The sequence below is a fragment of the Myotis myotis genome, unplaced genomic scaffold, assembly GCF_014108235.1.
Source record: "Myotis myotis isolate mMyoMyo1 unplaced genomic scaffold, mMyoMyo1.p scaffold_m19_p_12, whole genome shotgun sequence".
NCBI lineage: Eukaryota > Metazoa > Chordata > Mammalia > Chiroptera > Vespertilionidae > Myotis > Myotis myotis.
In genome coordinates, this window is record NW_023416316.1 from 8,756,526 (window position 1) to 8,778,898 (window position 22,373).

Here is a 22,373-nt window from a genome sequence, read left to right on the forward strand (position 1 = left end):
CAGATAACCTCCCCAGCGAGACACCTGGATCACATCTGCAAAGTCCCTTTGCCTTATAAGGTAACATTCCCACGTTCCAGGAATGGGAATACCTTTAGGCGCCATTATTCAGCCTACCACACCCATTTCCCAGATGGGGAACTTGGGCTCAGAACGGTGAGATCACTTGCCCTTGACCACACAGGCTTTGGAGTCTGAAGCCAGGAGATCTGGGGCCTGACGAAGCTCTCCTGCTGCCAGGTAAGTCTTCTTCCTGCAGGGATGTTAGGGCTGGGGCGGGGCTAGGATTTTCCGGGATAGGCTGCTTCAAGGTCTAGCGGAATCCAGGGTTCTGTCTGGTCTCCAGGTGATCTCCTTGGCCTGGGGAGGGAACCAGGGCAGCCAAGAGCAGAATCTGGTGCAGGTCTGTGGAATCAACTGCCCCGAACCCATTCTGGCAGGCGCTGGACACTGGGCTGGGCAAAGCAGACCTTCTCAAACTCTTCTTGCCCCAGAGGAACCCTGGGGATGAAGGAAATGGGCCCAGGGACTGGGAAGCTGACCATCTCTTGTCACCCTCTCCTCTTTCCCCTCCATGAGTTGTTACTTGTAACAGCCACTGCCCTGGGCTCCTAGAACAGCATGTGGCCTGCACAGATAGAGGGCGAGATGTCAGTGGGAATTTACTATCTCTCCCTTCTCCCCCAGGCCTTGATCAAAGACTGACAGCATGAAAGCCCTGTCCCAGGGCCCTGAGGGGGGGCAGCTGTAGGCATAGCTTACACTCTGGTGTCCCCTCCCAGGCTTGGCTCCTCCCCTTCCCCTCCCGAGCCCCCACTCCTTCACTGACTCTCCCTTCCTTAATGAATCACTTGCATACAAACCCTCACGCTGAGTCAGTTTCTGGGACCTGCCTTCAGGTGGGCCACCTCTCTGTCATTTAAAACATCCACACACATTGTGTACTCTGCCCCATGACATACCTGTGCCTTTTAATCTAAGAATATTCTCTGTAAACAACCTTCAGGTAGGGTGTTCCAAGACGCAGGTGTGGTTTCAAGTGCCCCTGCATTTCCGATGTGGGGGGTTTGGGGGGAGAGGGTGGTGATGTCTGGTGCTCTGATGCCTCCAACTGCCCTCCCCCCATCTCCACGTTGAGCCATCAAGACCCCAGTCACACAGGCAGGCCACACAGCACACTGGACCCTAACCTTGTTCAGATCTCTTTATTGAAAAATTAAAGTCATAAGCTCTGTATATAAATACACTGACGTCGCTGGTCACCTGCAAGGCCTCTGGGATAGGCAGGGGGTGCGGTGGGGAGCTGGGGTCTTGGGTCCCCAGGGTGTGGAGGGGGAAATAAATAATAAATACCATGGGGAACAAGGAGCTCGGAGGAATGGGGGGTAAATGGGAAGGGGGTGCTTGATGCTTATTTGTGGCACTAAAGGTCCTGCAAGATGCCCCCTGGCTGGGGGCCATGTCCATGAATTCTCATGTGACCTCACTCTCAACCTTCCTAATGCCGCGACCCTTTAATACAGTTCCTCATGTTGTGGTGACCCCCAACCATAAAATTATTTTTGTTGCTACTTCATAACTGTAATTTTGCTGCTGTTATGAATCGTCATGTAAATATCTGATATGCAGGATGTATTTTCAGGGGTCGCGACCCACAGGTTGAGAACCGCTGCTCTAGACAAAGCCAAGGCATCTGGAGATGGGCCAGGTCCTAGGTGGCCAGGGGCACAGTGCCCCCGACACAACCCAGAGGAGCAGGCCCTGGCAGACGGCAGGTGGACATGCCAAGACACTGTGTCCTTCCCCTTCCTGAAGCCACACTTGGGGTGAGTGCCTTCTGTGCGCCGGGCGCGGCACCAGATCCTGACCTGACCTGACCTGACCTCCTGTTTGCTTTGCCTCCGCTCCCGGTTCTGGTCCAGCGGGCCCGGAGGGAGTGGGGGTGTCTTCCTGCTACCCTGGCCATGCAGCCCTGGGCCCTCAGGGAGCGTCACAGTGCCAAGAGGGAAGAGGGTCCGCGCCAGGGGCTGGACAGCGGTGGGAGGCGCTCAGGCCTCGGCCCCTAGAGCATCACATTGAACTCGGTGACCAGAAAGTCGATGTAGTCACACTCCTTGGTCTTGAAGGCCTCGGCGATGATGCGCGCGGCTTCCCGGTGCTCCTTGCCCCGCAGCGTCAGCCCATTCACCTCCAGGATCACGTGGCCCACCTTCAGCTGCCCACAGTTGTGGGCCGAGCCGCCTCGCTGTGGGTGAGACACAGGTCGGAGGCACGGAGGGCACCTGAGGACTAGGCTGGCCTGGTTTTGGCCACCCACAGGGTCAGACCTGACACTGCCAACCTGGCAGCTACCATCTGGGTGTCCACAGTCCTGATTAGGAAACTGAGGCTCAGGGAGAGCAAAGGTCGTATGAGCCTGGTCTGCCCTTCAGTGCTGGGTCACCTGTGGGGGTGGCACAACCCTGGATGCTGAGAGGAAACTCCCAGGGGCAGGGGGAGATAGTCAGCGGGCCCCTGGGGAAGTACCTGAATAGTGACGATCCTGGGCAGCGGCTGGCGGGTGTTGGCGCCACCCTCGATGGCGATGCCCAGGGTGGCCGCACTTTTTTTCACTCGGACCAGGGTGGATGTGGGCTCCAAGAGTCCAGGCTGTGGGTATGAAGGAGACCAGTGACGAAGGCCTTCTCAGTGTATAGGCCTGGGCATGACAGCTTTAGGTCAGCAGGGCTCAGACGCCAGCCTGTGTTGGGAGCCTCCAATATGCCAGGCAGCAAGCTAAGCACTTGGTGTTCTCAGCTCCTAATTGCTACAAAAATCCCTGAGGCTCAGGAAGTTAAGGGGCAGCCAAGACTGCCTGGTGGTAGCACCAGGACTCAATCCAGGTCTACCCCCCTTCCCCCGCCCCCCCACCTCCCCCAGCCACCTCGCCATGTCAGGACTGAGCTTTAAGGGTCTCAAGACCAGCCTCAGGGCTCGGCTGGTCAGTGTCACAGCAAAGGTAGGACTTGAACTGGGCCTCCAGCTAATACCCTTTCCAGTGCCCACACCCCTCCAGTGAGGGGCTCGCTCCATTCCCTGAGGTCACTTGACAAGATGAACCCTGGTCAGGCACTTCCTGTTCTTCCCCTCACCCTCTGTGACCCCCTCCTCCTCACTCACCGGTTTGGTTGCCCCCTCTGTGCTCCTCTCGTTCCGAGGTGGGTCCTTGCTACTCCTGCTTTTGGTGGACGCCATCTGTCTGCCTCGGCCAGGGGCGCTGGCCTCCACCTCGCCAGCGTCCACACCACTGTCCTCACTCAGAGTCTGCCCACTGTCCGAGAGCTGAGAGAGTGTGGAGGCTGCTGGGGGGGGGGTTGGGGGGGGAATAGGAGGAGAATGTGATTTATACAGTTGGGATCAAGGAGGGCTTCCTGGAGGAGGTGATGAAGCTGCAGACTGGAAGGCCTGGGGGGATTCCCTGGGCAAAGACTGGGTGGTTGTGGATAGCTGGAGGGTATCACTCTTTTCCCCACCGAGACCTGCCCTTCCAACTGGGCCTGGCCCCAAGGCTGCCTCTTCCAGGATGTCTGCCCTGACTGCCCCTGGTGTAATGATTAGAACAGAGATCAGAGAGCAAAACCAGCCCACAGATGTGGGGTTATTGTTTTTTAAACACATACAATGCTGTCAGTTTTTAATGGTGGATCAACACATTCAAATTAGGAGATTTCACATAAAATTTAAATTTCTAGCTTCTTGAGAAAAAAAAAAGGAAGTTCTTCCATGCCTGGTCTGCACCCTGCACGAACCCAACTGGCCAGAGCTGAGTGTGGACACATGCCCCTCTGGCTCACCGGTCAATTCCAGCTGCTTCACTATGTGTGTGATGGCCTAGTCCCTGAGTCTGAGACCCTGCATTAAGAACACACACTCTTAAGTCTGGCAGGTTGGATAGGAATTCCCTCTGACCAGCTGTGCAACGCTGGGCAAGTGACATAGCCTCTCTGAGCCTCCATGTCCTTGTGCTAATCAGAAGCAATGACACCTCTCCAATGGGGTTCCCATAAAGACCAATAGATACGACATACAGAGTGAAGCAGTCAAGAGAGCAGACGTGTGCTAGACTGCCTGGCTCCACAGTTACTTTCTGTGCCTCTTCATCCATACAATAGGGGTAATAACAGTACCAGCCTCACAGGACCGTTGGGGGTGATTAGATGAGTTGCTAATAGAGGCAAAGTCCCTAGAACAGTGTCCAGCGCAAGACGGTGCGGAACAATGGTTAGCCCTTATAATCATGCGCATCCAGCTCAGTGCCAGGTCTCGAAGCAGCAGTGATCCAAGTATGACAGCTCGGGTTTCTCACCACATCCTGCCTGCTCTCCCTCAGCTGCCTCCCCTCACCAAGCCACTGTACACAGGGACTCTGCACTCTGCATCCTAGTCTGCCCACTGCATGGCGTACAGCAGACACTCAGTAAGGGTGCCCTGACCCATCCACCACCTTCCAGGCCATAGGGCCCCCCCCACATATCACTTTAACCACAAGATGGCAGCAGCATCCAACAAAATGTGCCCAACTCTGCAGGAGGAGAGGAGCCTGCCCAGGGCTCAGGCTTCCTCCCTTCCCTCCGGCCACAGCCTGGGGCTGGCTTCCTGGGTTCCTGGTAGGTCCATCCTGCCCTCTGACCCTGCAGCCCCAAGTCAGGAGACCTCCAGTGGCCCACCGTCCCCCCAGCACCTTCTCCGTGCCAAGTCCTGGGGGATGAAGATTGCAGGAGCCACCCCTGCCCTCAACAAGCTCAGTCTCTGGGGAGGCTGGTAGGTGAATGCAAGGTGACGGGGTTGGAGGCTCAGGAGGGGGAGCCCCACCCGCACAGCAGCCGGGCAGGGCTGTCACTGCCACCTCCATTCGAGGATGGGGAGGCGGCTCAGAGAGGCACAGTAGCGGGCCCACAGTCACACAGCTGGTACACGGCAGAGCCAGGGCTCACACTCGTGTGTCTGACTCCAAAGCTCCTCAGTGTGGGCACAGGACCCTGTTCCCCAGCCACCCTCTCCCTGGGGGGAACACCGGGGCTAGGAGACCGCTCGCTGGGTGAGCACCTGTTAACCTTCACTGTGCAGGTGGGCAGATCAACCCAGAGAGGACAAACCCCCAAGATCACACAGCAGTCCCGGAGCCCAGCCCCCAGTGCCTGCTGGTACTCACTGCGAGCCTGGGGCAGCGCCCTCACTTCGTTCACGTCGGGCTCGCTGTCCGGGCGGTGCACCTCCACCATGACGTAGTGCTGGTTTGTGCCTGTCTGGTCTGGGCGCCCCGAGGGGGAGGGTGGTGGGAGGCAGCCCCCAGCCAGCGTGGTCTCTGCGGGGGGACTTCTCAGGTGCGGGGGTGACTGGACCCGTGGGAAGGGACCAATGGGGTGCTGGTTGACCAGGGCCAGATGGGCATCCAGGGGCCGCTTGGCGCCAGGGTTGGCGGGGGAGATGGAGGCGTAGATGGGGGAGGAGGGCGAGTCTTGCGCTGAGGGGGCCTCTGGGGTGGGTGCGGTGCCAGCCGGCGGGCTGCGGTTCTGCGGAGCCGAGAAGACGATGCCCGAGTGGGAAGAGGCGGAGGAAGGTGGCTTTTGGTCCTGACTTCCGAGCTTCTTCGGCTGGGCGAGAGGTGGTGGGGGAGGAGGCAGCTTGTAGCCAGGCAGCCCCTCGGCCGTGGACTTGACTTCATCCTGCCAAAAGACCCAGCAGGAGTAGAAGGAGTCAGAGCCCATTGCGGCTGGAAGAGGGGAGATCGGACAGCAGAGCGGGCCCGGCCCGGCTGGAATTCCGTCCCAGCTCTATCAGCTCTTGGCCACACTGCGCTGAATAATGCAACACCGAGTGGAAAACTTCTCCCAGCATCTCGGCAGCTGATAAGCCTGGAGATCCTGGCTGCGTCTCTGGGGACGGCACCGTTACCTTTGGGAATTGAAGCCCTTGGCATCAGCCAGGGCTTGTCACAGGGAACGAGACATAATTAAAGCTGGGATGCGGAGGATGGAAAAACAATAAAGGCATTTCTCTGGCTTTTCTTTTTAGGAGATTGTTTTAGCAACTAGAGCCAGGACGTGTGACAGGACTGGAGGCAGCGGGTGTGGACAGGAGGAAGGCAGACAGGGGCTGGGGTGCTGTGTGGCCCGGGACGCGGCACTGCACCTCTCTGAGTGCACCCCTGGGCAGTGGGGGAAGCCACCTGCCCGAAGAGCTGTGGGGGGTGAGGGGGGAGGCGGAGAAGGGGTTAGCAAGGTGCCTGCCACCCAGCAGGTGCTGGGTGAGTGGCAGCTACGGATACTGTCATTACTCTTCCCCCTCCGCCTGTGCCAATATCCGACACTACAGCTCTACGGCAGCACGGGCCCTGTTCCAGAAGCTTTCCCTAAAGTAGCTAGTTTGCCTGTTGCCGCAGACTTACGGGTGAGGTACACTCTTCTTACCCTCATTTTACAGGTGGGAAAACTGAGGCACAGAGCGGCCAAGAAACTTGCCTGGAGTCACTCAGTCAGTGGCAGAGGTGGTATGTGAACCCAGGCAGTCTGGCTCCAGAGCCCAAGCCATTCAAGAGTTATTTGGGTCAGAATCACCAAGTGATCTCGCCTGCTGCTGTGTGCACCTGGGCCAAAGGTCATGTTCAACTTCCATTTCCATCCCAGTCACAGGACCTCTTCAGGGCATTCTGCCATGCGCTCCATGTTTCAGGGTTTGCTATGCGAATGTTCAGACAAAGTGACACCAACGGGGCAAGCAAACAGCCTGACAGCCCCACCTAAAACGCCTGGAAGGAGTCGTTCTGGTGGCGCTAGAGAGAGGGGAGGGACACACTGTGCACAGGCCTGGGTCTGCATCTGAACAGCCCAGTCCTCTGTCCTCTCGCGCTGGCTTTTACCAAGAAGCCGGCCCCCAGGGCCCACACAGACGATGGAGGGCAAAACACAAGGAAAGGGCCAGGGAGCCTCTTACCAGGGAAACATCTGGGAGGGCGTTCATATTGCCCTGGACGGCCTGGCCCGTTTCCTCCAGGTCCAGAGTGTTCTAGAAATGGAGGAGGAAACAACGTGAGCAAACATAAACCAAGGGGGGAAACCAGTTTGCTCTCTAGACTCCAGGTCTATGGCCCCTACGCCACCTGCACGTGGTTTATGTGACTCCTGACGGTCCCACTCCGCTGGAATTTATTTTATGCATTAAAATTAATGTCAGTTTCCTTGCTAGTCATTTTAAAAGCAATTTTCCTTTGAGACTCGCTCTTTCCAGGCCTCCCCGGAACAACCTGGAGATGCTGTGGGGTGGCTCTGACCTTTACTGGGAATTCCTGAAGCTCGGTGCTGCTCAATACCCTCAGCACCTCCAAACCAAGGCTGCTCTCTGCTGCTCCCTCACAACCCCAGGCAGGTGTACAAGTGGCAGGATGCAAATGAGAGGTGGATGGGGAAAGTCAGTCTCTCTCTCTCTCTCTCTCTCTCTCTCTCTCTCTCTCTCTCTCTCTCTCTCCCTCCCCACACACACACACACACTCATCCATCCCTCCCTCTCTCCCTGTCTCCCTCTTCTAATTTTAATGGTTCCAACAGCGGGGAGCGGGGAGGGGAGGATGGTTAAGGTTTCAATGGATGTTACTTGGCAAAAATGCCCATTTCCTCCTTCCTTCCCTCACTCACCAGAAGCAGCCTCATGCTCTCTCAAGTGACACTGAGCTGCCGAAAGGCCATCTCTAGGCCTTTTTTGGGAGGCCAAGCAGTGCTCTTCTCTAAACTGGGCTCTCCTGAGGGCTCTAGGATCCGTTTCTCCACCCCACAGAACCCAGGATGGCAAAGCCTCCATGACCAACTCCTAGCTCAAGTCTCAAGTGCAGAGATCAATACTGACCCAGTCATCTCAGTGCTCCATACAGACAGGGCCTGGGACACAGAGGAGGTTAGACATGACCCCTGGCTTCAGCTGCTTAAAGACAGTGGGGTTGACACAAGCAAGCACAGAGGACACTGTGCACAGAGTGAGGAAGCACAGGCATATAATGCAGCGGGGGAGGGGTTATCAGGGAAGGCTTCCTGGAGGAGTGAGCACGGATGAAAGCTGAGTCTTGTGGGTAAGCTGGGCAAAGGAGGGAAAGATGGGTGTTTCAGCGGGTAGGTCATACATAAAGCAGAAAAGTAGAAGATTTTTGAGAATCTTCCAGCGGTTCCACATGAGTCAAGCATGGAGCTACTTGGACCTGAGGGCAGTGGGTTGCCGGGGAGACACAGGTCAAGTTTGCCTTCTGCGAAGTTCCCCTTTGCACGATTTCTCTCAAGCCACACTCGAACAATGCAGGCACGCCGGGCCTCCATACAGCTCTTCCTTCTGCTTGGAACGTTCTTCATGCTCACCTCGCTCACCTCCTTTAAGACCTTACTGAAGTACCACCTCCCACCGGAAACCACAAGCCCCACCCGACCCTGCTTTATTTTTCTCCTTTGCACTGATCACTATTCTTCACCCAGCGGCCAAGATGTAATCTTTGAAACACAAGTCAGATAATGTCCCTCCCAGCTCATAACCCTTCAGGCCTTTCCTTCCTACTTGGAGGAAATTCCAAACTCTGTACTCATGCTGCTACTCCTCCTGCCAACCGGATGGAATGGTTCTGCCTCAGGGCCTTTGCACTCACTGCTCCCTCTGCCCACAGGGCTACTGGCTCTTCCCTTACTTCATTTAGTTCTGACTCAGCGAGGCCTTCCTGGACCAGCCCTGTCTAAAACAGTACCCTGATCCCCCCCCCCCTCCCCCCCCCCCCCCACACACACACACACACGCCCCACTCTAACCCCTGGCCGTTTTTCTATATAAGACTGATCACCACCTGATGTTATACTATTAATGTGCTTATTGTCAGTAGGATAAACACTCCTAAGAGGCAGGATTTGTAACTGCCTGGTCCCTACTCTGTCCTCAGTATTCAGGACAGTGGCTGCTTGATAAATATTTATTAAGCAAATTAATGAGTCCACAAGTGGACTGAGGAGTAAATGAATCAGCCAATCGCTCTGGCTGTCACAGGGAGGAGGCCTACGCAGGCAGAGAATGGAGTGAGGTGGCTACCACTCACCATGGGGGGCTGCACAGTGGCCTGGATGAGGGTGAGGGCAATGGGAGGGGATGGAAGGCGCCCGACTCCACACCTAGGGCAGAGGCTGCTGGGTCATCCTCACGGACCCCCGTCTCCAGGGCTCCTCCCGAAGCCTTGAGCATTCTGGGCGGGCCAAGGGCACACGATCACGGAGGCCCATCATGGGAACCTGCCAATGGACAGGATGCTCGGCCCTCCCGGCTCTGAGCCTCTCACTCCCAGGGCTCCTCATCTGGTCCCATGATGCCTCTCGTGCAAACTCAGGCTGGAACGACTGCCCCATTTCCCAATAAAGCTGAGGCTCCCCTGACGGGCGCCTGCTCTCTCCAGCCCCGTCCCCTGCACGCCGCCTCCCAGGAAGATGCTGCTGACGGCCTCAGTGATGCCAGGACAGTTGGGGGTTCCCCGGGAGGTGGAGTGATGAGGTTGCTCTCCCACCCACTGACTAGCGACACCGGCTCTGGCTTCTTTGAGATCACACCCAGCTCTGCCGCTTCAGCTGACGAGTGGTGGGCAAGTCACTGAACTGCTCTGTGCCTCAGTTTCCTCATCTGTAAAATTGGGTCTCAGCAATCCCTCCCTCATGGGGTTGATATATTCACACCTACAAAAATGCTCAGAACAGAGCCTGGCACAATATACAAGGGGAGCCGGCTGTTACACCAGAAGTCTGAGATCTTGCAAATGAGCCTGAGAGACTGAATAGCTGCAGAACATGCCCTGGCCCCATAGGAACACCTCGGCGGAAAGGAAGCCGCAGCCCTCGCACACAACCCCCTCCAAACGCCGACATGTAATGCGTCCAGTGCTCCCTGGAAACAGTCCAGCGGGCACCACCGCCAGACACCGTTAAGGTGAATGGCGAGGTGGGGCTGGGTACATGCAGTGACTTCCCGAGGGTTGGCAGTCACAATCCTGACCTCAGCAGGAGACACGAAGAGCGTCAGAAGCCTGGGACACGCCTACCGCAAAGACCAGAGGGGCCCCCAGCACCGTCCAATGCAGCATTGTCACCTGCCCCAGATTCCACCTGCAGCCACGATGGACACTCAGGTGACAGTCCTGGTGGGACTGAGACACAGGATTCTCTCCTGTGCTGACACATTCGGAACTTGCAGCAGTTACTCAGTCACTCAACACGTATTTATCAGGCAGCCCTGACTTATGGAGAAGGCCCTGGAGATAAAAGATGAGTGGGCCCCTGTGTCCCCAACACCAAACAGAGGGCCACACACACGGCAGCTGCTCCAGAATCCTTGTTCAGGATCCATGGCGGGGTTGGCAGTTGGAAAAGGGCCCGGGAGAGGGGGAAGGGCCCAGAGCCTGAGAACAAGCATGTGTGCTGGACATACAGGGGAGGTGTGACTTTCTCTGAGAAGGAGATCAGAGAACTACAAACTGGAGGACCTACTGTGTGCCAGGCACTTCAGTTACTGGGCGCTTCACGTACGTGACCTCATTAGATTCCCAGTGTGAGACAGGCACTAAGATCTCCCCCAGCTCACATCTTCTAGAGCAGCCGTGGGCAAACTACAGCCCGCGGGTCGGATCCGGCCCGTTTGAAATGAATAAAACTAAAGAAAAAAAAGACCGTACCCTTTTATGTAATGATGTTTACTTTGAATTTATATTAGTTCACACAAACACTCCATCCATGCTTTTGTTCCGGCCCTCCGGTCCAGTTTAAGAACCCATTGTGGCCCTCGAGTCAAAAAGTTTGCCCACCCCTGTTAGAGTCATACATCCAGAGAGGGCAGTGGCTTGTCCAAGGTCACACAGCCATTGTACAGAAGATCAGGTTTCTAACCCAGGCCAGGGGGACCCCAAAGCCCATGCAGCCGCTACCTGACCCAGAATTGGATAGGGCCCTGCTACTGTAGGAACTAGAGGGCCCCAGGAGTGGCTCTCTCTGGACCAAGAGAGAGCACAGCCATTGTTGGCCCCTGGTCTCAGCCATTCTCTGCTATTAATGGGATCCTGGAGCATGACTGAGGGCAGGGATGGAAGGCGGAAGGGGAGGGAGGAGCAGGACAAATGGCCAGCCCTGGGAGGGAGGCCTGAGTGGAGCAAATGGCAGACGGGTCGGAGCCCAGCCCTGCCAGACTCCATCTGCTGAATCCAGACGCTCAGGAGCCCTGAGTCCCCAAGCCATGTTCCTTGTGCATCTGAAATAGCTGCAGACAGCAGGCTAAGAGCCCGGGGATGCATCAGCAGAAATGCTTGGGGAAGAGGCTTTGAGAGCAGGATCAAGGTCAGAGCTCACAGGGAGTCGGCATAAGCATCTTGGCCACCCCTCCCCCACCCCCAGCTTCTTGGGGCCCCTTTTCTCCTGCACCCACTGAGGCCAGTGCCCAGCTGAAGCATTAGACCCAGAGGGATCTTTCACCCATTCCAATCTGAGGTGCCTGAGGCTCAGAGAGGGAAGGCCACCTGCCCAAGGTCACACAGCAAGGATGGGGCAGGAAGCTGAATCTTATTTCAGGTCTGACTGTTATCCAGACTGCTTCCCACAAGGGCCAGGATGCCCTCAGCACCTGCTGCCCCATCTCTTTCGGCCTCCAATCTGTGGCGGTTCCAAAAATTCCCTTCCTTTCAGAGAAAAAAAAAACACCCAAAAACCTTAGTGTCTGAGTTGGCCCCGTCTGGGCCTGGATATCCCAGGAGTCTGGTTTGAAGGAACTTGGGGACAAGATGAAATGAAGTGATAAGGGCACTCCACTGTGCCAGCCTCTGCCGGGAGGACTCCAGATCCTGGAAATGGAGGTGCGCATGGCCCAGGTGCCACCTCAGCAAAATGAGGCCCTTCCCTCGCCCCCCTTCCCTCCGGCCCAGTTCCCTGGTTTCTAGGCCTCCGTCCCCCATTACAATGGGGGGCTCTTACATAAAGGTGCTATTTTCAGCCCTTTGTTCTTCACGCTGCTTTACTCTGATGCCAGGACCACAGACTCCCCCCACGTCTGCCCCAAATGCACAGGGAGAGGCCTGAGGCGGGTGGAAAACCTGAGCACTGTCACAAAGGCTTCTCAAGGTCACGGGGGGACCAGAGAGGGAGGAGTGAGAGTAAGAGAAGAAGGAGCCCGGCGGGTGTGGCTCAGTGGTTATGCATCGAACAACCCATGATGCCCCAGGTTGGTCAGGGCCCCCATCCCAGGCTCTCACACCACCTTCCACCACTTATCGGAGTGTGAATTCTATAGATGATTTGAGGCTGCCTCCCCAGTGGACTTGCTGAGCTTCAGGAGGGCAGGCGCGGTGTCTTGCTCACGGCTACAGTGCCCGGCTCAGTCTGGCATGCAGGAGGCGCTCACGGAAGCCTGCTGAGTGAGTGAGTGAATAGATGGGTTTCTTCTGCTCTCCCTGGGGTCTGAGACAGGCCTGAGCGTCTCCACCCTCCTTTAGCCTGGCTGAGGAGGGGCATGGAGGCCATGAGCAAGGAGGCTGATGCAGCAAAAGGCTGACAACCACCCCTGCACCCCCTTCTCACCTTCCTGCAGGGGGAGAAGGGCAGTAAGGTCTTTAGAGGCAGGCACTCACCCTCAGGCAGGTCCAGGGAGCTCCTTCCAGGCAGAGAGGCTGGGCATGCAAAACCTCACAAATCCAGGTGAAAAGGGGCTGTGGTTAAGGCTGGGGCAAGTCCCAACTGCGCCCCACACTCCCAATGGCATCTGCTCCATGTGTACCAGGCTGGCCGTGACCTCTATAACCCTTTTCCTCTGCAGTGCCCTTTGCCAGCCTTTAGAGTATCAATAAAATCAACTTCCATGAACTCCACGCCTGCAAGTCCACGCCTGATCTCACTGAATCCTCAGGACACCCACAGAGAGCTGGGCTTTCAGCCGAGTACACAGATGTGGACACTGAGGCTCCCAAAGCTGACGCTACCTGCCCCAGGTGACGCGGCTACTAGTCAGGAGAGTCACGTGTGGGATTGCAGATCCCATGCACTGAAGGCCTCCGCCGCCCTGCTTGCACGAGATGAATTTGGAATTGCCAGGCAGGCCGCCGTGCTTGCACTCGGCTCTGCGGGCCGCATCCTTCATGGGAGAGGAATGATATTGTTCGGAGGCAGCAGAAGTTCCCAGGGCTGCGTCTCTATTAGGCACATGGGAAATAAACACAATCTGTCGCTGGGGGAGGGCTGCATCTGATTTCCATTGATCGACTGCGTGTGGTTGAGGGAAAGGCTGCAGAAGGAGCCACGTCTGACCTGGGATTGATCAGCGGGCAGCATGAGCCAGGGGATTCGGGCAGAATGGAAACTGGCTCCATTTGGAGCAACCGTCTGGGGCATCCGGGTCACCGGTAGCCGGTCGCCTGCCACCCTGCCTGTCCGAGTGCCAGGCAAAGGACATTTTCCTATGACAAGGGAGGAGTGTTTGGGAGGCCGGAATGTTAGAAGAGAATCCTGAGTGGCCGGGAGTGCGGTTTCATTTCAGCTTCTGCTCCACATTTCCTGGGCTCCCACTCTGTGCCAGGCCCTGGGCTGGCCCTGGGGACACAGACAGGAGAAAGATGTGGTCCCTGCCTGCACCTCACCAGCTCTCCCTGCTTACCTGGGGAGACAAACTCCGGAAGAGGCCGAAGCACCTGACAGGCATATTAATGGAGGTATTAGTGTGAGCTCCATGAGGTCAGGGATTTGGGCCGTAAGAAAGAAATGTTTTAGGCAATTGTTCATCCAAATTGGAGGGTTGTTTGTTACTCAGCATCGCTTCAGCCAGAGCTCACGAATACATGGCATTGTTGCAGGCCAGAGCCTGGCACTTACTCAGTGGTGAGTACACATTATTTTTCAGGCTCAGTCTCTGGAGTAATGCTGCAGCCCTCGTCCGAATGCACAGAGACGTGGTGGGAATACAGGGTTGCCATTCCTTTCTGTGCCTCCCCTCGAGTGTTTCCCAGCATCTCCCCAGAGAGAGGAATCTGAGATAGAGGAGCCTGGGGTGGGGGTGTCTGCCTTGGTCAAATAGATGGGAAGACTGAGGCCGACAGTGGGTAAAGGGCACACTGCATGGTAGGGACACAGCAGAGGGGCTGTGGGGCTCCTGACACCCAGGATGGGGCTGGTGCTCTGTACTCCTGCAGGAGGACTTCCAGGAGGAGGCGTTTCTGTCCTGTGGCTCCGCACACAGGCAGCAGGAGGTGCCCAGTCCAAGCCCTGCCGTGTGTGGAAGGAGGGGGTTCCCAGGAGGCACCAAGGCCAGGACTAGCCAGGCAGCAGGAAGAGCTGGTGCCTGCAGAGCTCGTCATCACACCCCTTAGCAGCTCAGGCTGCACACCCTCCCAGGCCCTTCCCGGGACTGAACCTGTTCTTGGTACACACCCACCCTCGTCTATTCTCAGCGATCAGAGACATCTGTTCAAGCTAAGCCAGACCATGTCAGCCTGGCTCTGACCTGCCAGTGGCTCCCATCTCAGAGTCAAAGTCAACGTCCAGTCCTCAGCACTGACCTGCCATGGCCCTCCCTTTGCATGCACCTTGCTCCAACCGCACGGCCCCCTGGACTTTGCTCGGACACTCCAGGCCCGCTCCTGCCTCAGGGAGCACCCGCTGTTCCCTCTGTTTGGAGTGCTCTTCCCAGCAGTGGGCGATGGGCATGGATATCTCCCCCACCCCTTCCGTGTCGGTACTCAGGTGCCACTTTCTGATCACCCAACCCCGTCCCAAATCCCCTCCTGCTTTATTTCTCCGCTTAGCACATTTACCACTTATACTGAGCATTTCAGTGGTTTATCTCGCTAACATCCCAGCATGACCCCAAATTCCACTATGGAAAGGATTTCTTTGCTGTTCGTACTGTATTCCAGCACCTAGAACTGTGTACAGCACACAATGAGCACCCAGTCATCACTGTTAACAGAACAGAGGAAGAGAAGGAGGGAGGCAGGGAGGGAGGAGAGACAGACTGACAGACAGATGGATAATGTTAACAAGCAGCTGGTGGGCTCCTCCAGGGAGGCATCACAGCCAGGCCACAGGGGTTAACAGCAGCAGCTCAGAGGCCAGCAGGCCCGGGGTAAATCCTGACTCTACCACTCGCTGGCTGAGCAACGCTGAGCAGCATGGAGCAAGTTGCTTCTCCTCTCTGAGCTTCTCTGTAAAATGGAGATCGTAGCAATGTCTACTAGTTACTGGGAGGGTCAAAGAAGATATGATTGGAAAGCATGATGCCAGTGCCATGGCGAACTCTCAACAAATGCCAGCTGCTATTATTAAGAAAGGCCCCAAGTATGGGCCAGGCTCTGTGCTAAGCACCAGGGATACAGTCGCCACCTTCAAGCAGCCCAAGGTCAAGGTAGGTAACAGGCCCAGCTGGTACAGATTATTAGAATATAATGAGACAAGAGCCAAGACAAAGGGAGCCAAGACAGAGGCTCCTCCAAGTCTAGGGTACTGGAGGAGCCAGAGGCTAAAAGTCTGGAGAGAATCAGGGAAGACTACTCGGAAGAGGTGGCAGGTGAACTAAGGGCCAAAGAACACACAGGAGGCAGCCATACCATGTAAAGTGGGAAGAACATCCAGGCCAACAGAGTGACATGTGAAGGGCCAAGAAGCCTCTCCACAGCTGCACAGCACAGAAATGACATCCTCACTTTACATCTCCTAAACCTGAGCTCAGAGAGGTGACACCACTTCCCGAGGTCACACAGCAAGGAATGGCAGAGCCTGAGGAAACCTGGGGAGAGAGAGTGAGCACCACGAAGAACCCCAGAGCCCCCCGTGGCTGAGTGCAGACATAAGGGGGTGGCAGGCGGGAAGGGCCACAGCCCCTCTACCTCTGCCCCAACTAAGGGACTCCCAAAGCCCCACCCAGCCGAATGGACGGTACCTCCATCAGGTCTATAAGCCACAGCAGCCGCTCCTGGGGAGAAAGGATGGGCAAAAGGCAAAAAGAAAAATACATCAAATAAATATTAGGGATGGGGTGGGCACAGAAAAACCCCCAAACCCGTGCAGGCATGCACACACACACACACACACACAGGAAAAATAAACACAATTCTCTTTGTTTACTTCGAAGGCTTTGGTCAGAGGTAATGGAAGGATGGGGAAGAAAAGGCCCTGTTGTTACGTTCATTCTAACTGCCTGCACGAAGGAAACCTCACTGCTCTGCAGAAATGACACTCGTCCTCGAGAAGGACCTTCAGGAGATGGTCATTCACCTTGGGGCAATCCTGAGACTCTCCAGCAGGTGGCGCTGCGGTCATTACTCCCATTTGGCAGATGGGAAAAAAAAAAACACAAAAACGGAGGCTCGAGAAGGCATGTGACTTGTTCAAGGTCACACCTGCTAATGAGAGGGAGAGCCTGAAGGAGGACCCTGTTCAGAAGACTTGATCAGGGGAAACCTGGATTTCCAGGAGGCTGAAGCCTGTGCAGCAGGAAAGCTCAGAGTCTGAGAAAAGGAGCCTGGCTGTGCATGTGGAGGGCCCTGGGTGGGATGCAGATTAGAAAGGGTGTGGCAGATGCCCAGCCCGGCGCTTTCCAGAAGCCTACCTGTGTCTGCAAAGCCCTGGGTGCAAATCCTCAGGGGGGGTCTTCCCAGCCAGGTTGGGAAAGGACGGAAAGAACCGCGGCTTCACCTGCCCTGGGCTGTGGGCAGCATCTCTGGGGTGCTGGCACTAGCAGGGAGGTGCTCATCATTGCATCCTCCAACAGCTGGGAAAGCAGCTCCAATGCAAGGGGAGAAACTGAGGCACTGAGGGGTGAAGTGACCTTTCCACGCTGCCTCTCCTGCCTGGGCAATCTTGCTTTAGAATCCACCTCTGAACCTGGCGGTGCGGCTCCGTGGTTCAGCATCGAACCATGAACCAAGAGGTCCCCAGCTCCATTCTGGTCAGGGCACATGCCCAGGTTGCAGGCTTGATCCCCAGGAGGGGGCGTGCAGGAGCCAGCCAATCGATGTCCCTCTCATCTATGTTTCTATCTCTCTATCCCTCTCCCTTCCTCTCTCTAAGCTCAATTAAAAAAGAAAAAAAATAATAAAGAAGAATCCATCTCTGAGAGCTCACTCTGGCGCTGGTTAGTCCTAATCTGACATGCATGTGCTACCTGGTGGGTCACAGACTTCCATAGCTACTCACATCTGAAGCTTGGGGACCCCTTCCATCCGTTCCCCCAAAGCTTCCTGCTCCAAGTCATCCCATGGCCTTTCTGAACTCAGCCTTCCCCAGGGTGCCCCAATCTGCAGGGTCTCTCTGGCAGGGCAGGGTGAACTGCCACACCTGTGGCTTAGACTGGCCACGGGCAGCACTTTTCTGGGCTGGGACCCCTGCCCAAAGCCCTTCCCGGGCATAATAGTCACCCTGACTCCTCCGAGTCCCACAGCCTAATCTTCCCTCAGGGCCTCGGGCGACTGGCCAGCACCAGCAACGTCAGACCATTTTATACATGGGAAACTGAGGCCCAGAGAAACCACGGCTAAACCTAAATCTTCTGCCTCCCAGGCTAGAACACACCCCATCCCAGCACCCCAAAATTGGAGCCTGCAATCCCCCCGACCTCGGGTTTTACAGCAGTGACTCGGTACCTTGCAGCCTCATGTGGCCATCATCAGGGCACATCAGAGAGTGTACACAGGTGGGGACAGCTCCTCCCTGCCCCAGGGTGACCTGCTCAACCCAAAGCATGATATTGTCTCCCCCCGAAGCCACATCCAGAGCCTACAGGAATGCACAGCAGCTTCCGGGGTCACCCCAGGAAGGGATAAGGAGCCCCAGGGATAAAGGTGACTCAGTGGTAGGGGTAGGAGGCAGAGGAGTAGAAGTTCACCCAGAGCTTTAAAAAAAAAAAAAAAAAAAAAAAAAGCAAGCCAGGCTGAGCTGGGAGCTGGGATCTGCAAGGAGAAGGTATGCCCACTGCAGGCTGCTTCCCGGTGGCTGCAGGCTCCTCTGTGCCCACTAACCACCTGTGTCCGCAGCCCTGCACATCACTGCACCCTCAGAGCTCCAGCTCCTGCAGCAGGACAACGTCCCAAGTCTAATTAAGACTCTACTGCGAGAGTTGCCATTTCGCCATCTGGGAACAATATGCTTAGACAACTCAACCATCCCTCCCTTTTCACAGGGAGTGGTGAGGAGTGATCCAGGCAGGAAAGGAGAATATGGAGCCCAGTCAGTTCTCCCAACCTCCCTCCGGGCTCTCCCGCTCACCCCGACAGGGACAGCAAGGACGGGATTTTCCCTGTAATGGACGGCAATCCATTTCCTCTGCCCCTTCCTTGCTAGGCCTCCTGGGATTAATTTGCCTCCGAGCATCCTGAGGGCAGAACCACGCCCCGAGATGGACCACATGCTCTTGGGGGGAGAGGGGGGTTGCAGAGTGTAGGAGAAAACCAGGCTGGGTGTGGGCTTCATGACAAGAGGGCGTGTCGGGGAAAAGCCAAATCACCACGCCTCTTCTGCTGTGAGCGCCCCCCTCAGTTTGTCATGGAGCCTCCCTCGGATTATCATTATTTTTCCCACCTGTCTCATTAGCTTTAATCTTTTTTTTCTCCCCCAGCCCAACCCCCCGCCCCCCCCGCCCCAAGACTGTGAGCCCCATGAGCCAGGGCCATATCTCTTCTCTCCTAGAGCCCGTGCTTGGCACGCAGCAGGCCCTCCACTATTATGAGGTTTTTACAGGTGCAGAAACTGAGGCTCAGAAAGGCAGGCAGAGAGCTGGCAAGTGGTGGTGCTAGGATTTGAACCCGATGGTCTCACTCCAAAGCCAGGACAGTCGCCCCTCAGTATCCGTGGGGGACTGGTTTCAGGACCCACATGGATACCAAATCCTTGGATGCTCAAGTCCTTCTGTGAAAGGGTACAGCACTGCATACAGGCTTACGACAGAGTGCGCCCGGCATCCCTTCATTCACACACATCCAGCCTAGTGCCTGATGCACGGAAGGTTCAAGTTTTGCATTTGGGGGCTTTTTAGGGTTTCTTTTTCCAAATTATTTCCAATCCATGGCCGGCTGAATCCACAGATGGGAAACCCATGGATACGGAGGGCTGACTGTCTCTTTACTTGCCCTCTGGCCACTGTGCAGGGATGGGGCAGGGACACTCACCCTGGCCGAGCTGACGGTGGTGGAGGTGCCGTGGCTGCCTGTGGACGAGCCTGTGTCACTGTAGGAGACCATGGAGTAGGTGTCACCGGGCCCAGGGCCGGGTGGCTGCCGCGCCTTCATCGACTCGATCTCCCTCCTCAGCACCAGGTGATCAAAGCGGTCCAGGTCTTGGGGGGAAATGGTGCCTCTCACCTCAGAGAGGAGTGAGAACTGGAGGCAGGGACAAGTGGGGCACTCAGCAGGGAGCCCCACCAGCAGGTGGGATGGCTCCTGCAGTGACCTGCATGCCACCCTGACTACTGGCCTCCCCTCCTCAACCCTCAGTGGCTCCCCACTGCCCTCAGGAGAAAGTCCAGCACCTTGGCCCGGATGCTGGGCCAGCACCCTCTGGCTCCTCCTCCCTGGCACCTTAGCAGGCATGACTGCAGCAACCGGAATACACCGGAAGCTCCTCCCCCCCACTTCTCTCCGAACCGCACTGCCTCTGTGAGGTCTTCCCAAATGCAACCACGCCCAGTGGGTCCCTCACTTCTTCCTTCGTGCAGCCTCGGAACCTCCGACTTCCACCAGGTGAGTTCTCAAAGCCGGCAGCACGGCAGGCACCGGGCTTGTAAGAGCTGCCCGTGGCCTACGCCCACCCACAGCTGTGCATGCAGAGTGAACAGGCCAGGGTGGGGCCCAAGCATTGCTCTGTTTAAAAATCCTCACCCAAGGATACTTTTTCCATTGCTTTTTCAGAGAGAGAGAGTAGAAGGAGGGAGAGAGAGAAAGAGACAACGAAGAGAGAGATAACACATTGATTGGTTCCCTCGGCACGTGCCCAGAACAGGGGGAGGGGGGCAAACAGGGAGCGAACCCGCAACCCAGGTACATGCCCTTGAATGGAAATCAAACCTGTGACCCTTCAGTGTGTGGGCCGACGCTCTAACCACTGGAAAACACTGGCCAGGGCCCAAGCATTGCTTTTTGAAAGCAATCCAGATGATTCCAAATGTGCATTAAAAGCCACTGTGTTAGTTAGGACCTCGATCACAGGAGACTTGAAATGACTGTCTCCCCAGGAGTCTGTGGGCTTCCCCGGGCAGGGGACCATCGTAGTCACCAGTCTCTGCCCAGGGTTCCATTAGGCCTGACTCCTTGTGGGTTCTTAGTAAAGGAGGGGGGACCTCAGGAGGCAGGGAGGGATGCAGAGCCCTTGAGAGCTGCAGCCAGGCCCCAGCAGCCCCCCGCCAGCCTCTCCCTTGCCCAAGGAGGGGTGCCGGTCACCTTGGCGTGGGTGTTGAGCAGCTCGAACAGGGCCATGACCAGGGCCTCCACGGAGACGCTGCCGCCGCGGTACTCCTCCAGGTAGTAGGCCATGGTGGCGCGCTCCTGCTCATTCAGCAGGTGCCGCGCCTGCTCCTCCAGCAGCACGCGCGTCTGGTTGCCCAGGCTGCTCAGGGTGACCTGGGAGCCGGCCGGCCCCTTGTAAAATCCCAGCTGAAAGACAGAGGATGGAGCTGCCCTGGAGCCAGGGGCCAGGCCCGGCCAGCGACCACGCTGCCGCGGGATGAGGTCGGTCCCTCCACGGTCTTGTCCCCTGCCTCCCGCCTCCTTCTCCCCTCCCCACCCCGACAAACCTGCAGGACACGCTACCGATACGTGCTGAGGGCATGTGGCCTCCTGCAGTTGCAGTTTCATGTCTTACATGGCACTTTTACACGTATCATCAGGTCCTCGTGACCATTCAGAGGGAAGCAACATTATTAGGGTTCCCATTTAGTCCTCGAGGTCTCAATCTCTCCCTTATTAAATTGGGGGTAAGAGTAACTTTACTTCCAAACTACACTTAGATGGGCACACACACACACTCCAGCCCCAACCGCCACTGTCTCTACCATCATCAGCGTCTAGGACAGCGATGGCGAACCTATGACACGCGTGTCAGAGGTGGCACGCGAACTCATTTTTTTTGGTTGATTTTTCTTTGTTAAATGGCGTTTAAATATAAAAAATAAATATCAAAAATATAAGTCTTTGTTTTACTATGGTTGCAAATATAAAAAAATTTCTATATGTGACACGGCACCAGAGTTAAGTTAGGGTTTTTCAAAATGCTGACATGCCGAGCTCAAAAGGTTCGCCATCACTGGTCTAGGATGCCACCAGTCTCCCCTCTGCCTCTCCCTTTCACCACACACAGCAGCTGAAATGATCTTGTGAGAACACGGATCTCCTCATTTTGCTCCCTGTGTAAGCCCTCCAACGGCATCCCATCATTTCAGTGAGAAGCCAAACCCTGTGTGAGCTGGCCACCCACCTGCGGTCATCCTGTCCCAGCTCCCCCTTGCTCACTGCACTCCCAGGCTCTCCCTTCTTCCAACAGGCACGCCCTCTGCCTGCTGGGGGCTCTGGCACAGGCTGCAGCCTCTGACTAGGTCAGCCCCTCCGGCTCCTGCACCAGACTTTCTCTCACTCATTTCTCTCTAACCTTCCGTTCACAGCCTAAATATCACCTGTTCCTACTCCAGACAGCCTTTCCCTGTCTCAATTAGGTGTCCCATCTGTCATTCTCTCGTAACACCCAGCACCTCGTCGTGATGGCAGTGAGCATCTCCTGTGATTGGACATGGGCGTAGTTCGTTTTGTTTTTACGTGTGTCTCCTTCACTGGGGGTGACCTCCTTGAGGGCAGGGATCTGATCTGTTGTGTTCGTGGCTGTTAACCACGGTGTCTGGGATGGTGTCCCGGGGCTGCCCAGAGCCTGGAGGCACTCACAGGCATGTGTGGGATGGAAGATGGACAGACAGACTGCCCAAATAAATGAGCTCGTGTGTGTGAGTCGCTGGCACACATGGCAGGCCCAGAGCTCCCCCCACGGAGCTCAGAAGCAGCCAAGGACAAGGACGCCTGGGGACGGAGGGCACCTACCTTGTCTGCCCCTTCTGTGGTGGGATCCCCAGGAAACCTATCGAGGAAGAGAAGCAAGGTCAGCCGCACGTCTGAGCAGTTCAGACGGGCACGGGCAAGGAAAGGGTAGGTCTGCAGCGGGCTGAGCAAAGCTTTGAGAGAACTGCGGCCACCACTCGCTGGAGCTATCAATGAACATGAACCCCTGGGCAGATGGGCGGTTCCCAGCCTCCCAGTCAAGCCACGTGGACAGCAATTCTAAAACCAGGCACCTACAGTCCAGGCAGGAGAGGAGAGAATAAGGTTACAACTG

General features: G+C 56.3%; 1 protein-coding gene across 5 annotated transcripts in view; it reads right to left on the bottom strand.

Moving 5' to 3' along the window:
- Window positions 1–1,190: 1,190 nt before the first annotated feature.
- Window positions 1,191–22,373, bottom strand: part of WHRN (whirlin) — a 65,889-nt gene continuing 44,706 nt past the window's right edge. Inside the window, exons 5-13 of one of the 5 annotated variants that reach the window (XM_036329794.1) lie at window positions 22,082–22,118; window positions 20,438–20,650; window positions 19,172–19,381; window positions 15,949–15,981; window positions 6,973–7,044; window positions 5,192–5,705; window positions 3,160–3,338; window positions 2,527–2,649; window positions 1,191–2,245 (exon numbers count right to left, since the gene is read on the bottom strand). In XM_036329794.1, the coding sequence (XP_036185687.1) occupies window positions 2,063–2,245; window positions 2,527–2,649; window positions 3,160–3,338; window positions 5,192–5,705; window positions 6,973–7,044; window positions 15,949–15,981; window positions 19,172–19,381; window positions 20,438–20,650; window positions 22,082–22,118 (1,564 nt within the window). In that variant the 3' untranslated portion in view covers window positions 1,191–2,062. Of the gene's footprint in view, window positions 2,246–2,526; window positions 2,650–3,159; window positions 3,342–5,191; window positions 5,706–6,972; window positions 7,045–15,948; window positions 15,982–19,171; window positions 19,382–20,437; window positions 20,651–22,081; window positions 22,119–22,373 lie in introns of all 5 variants that reach the window. The other 4 variants (XM_036329793.1, XM_036329796.1, XM_036329795.1 and 1 more) reach the window with 4 other exon arrangements.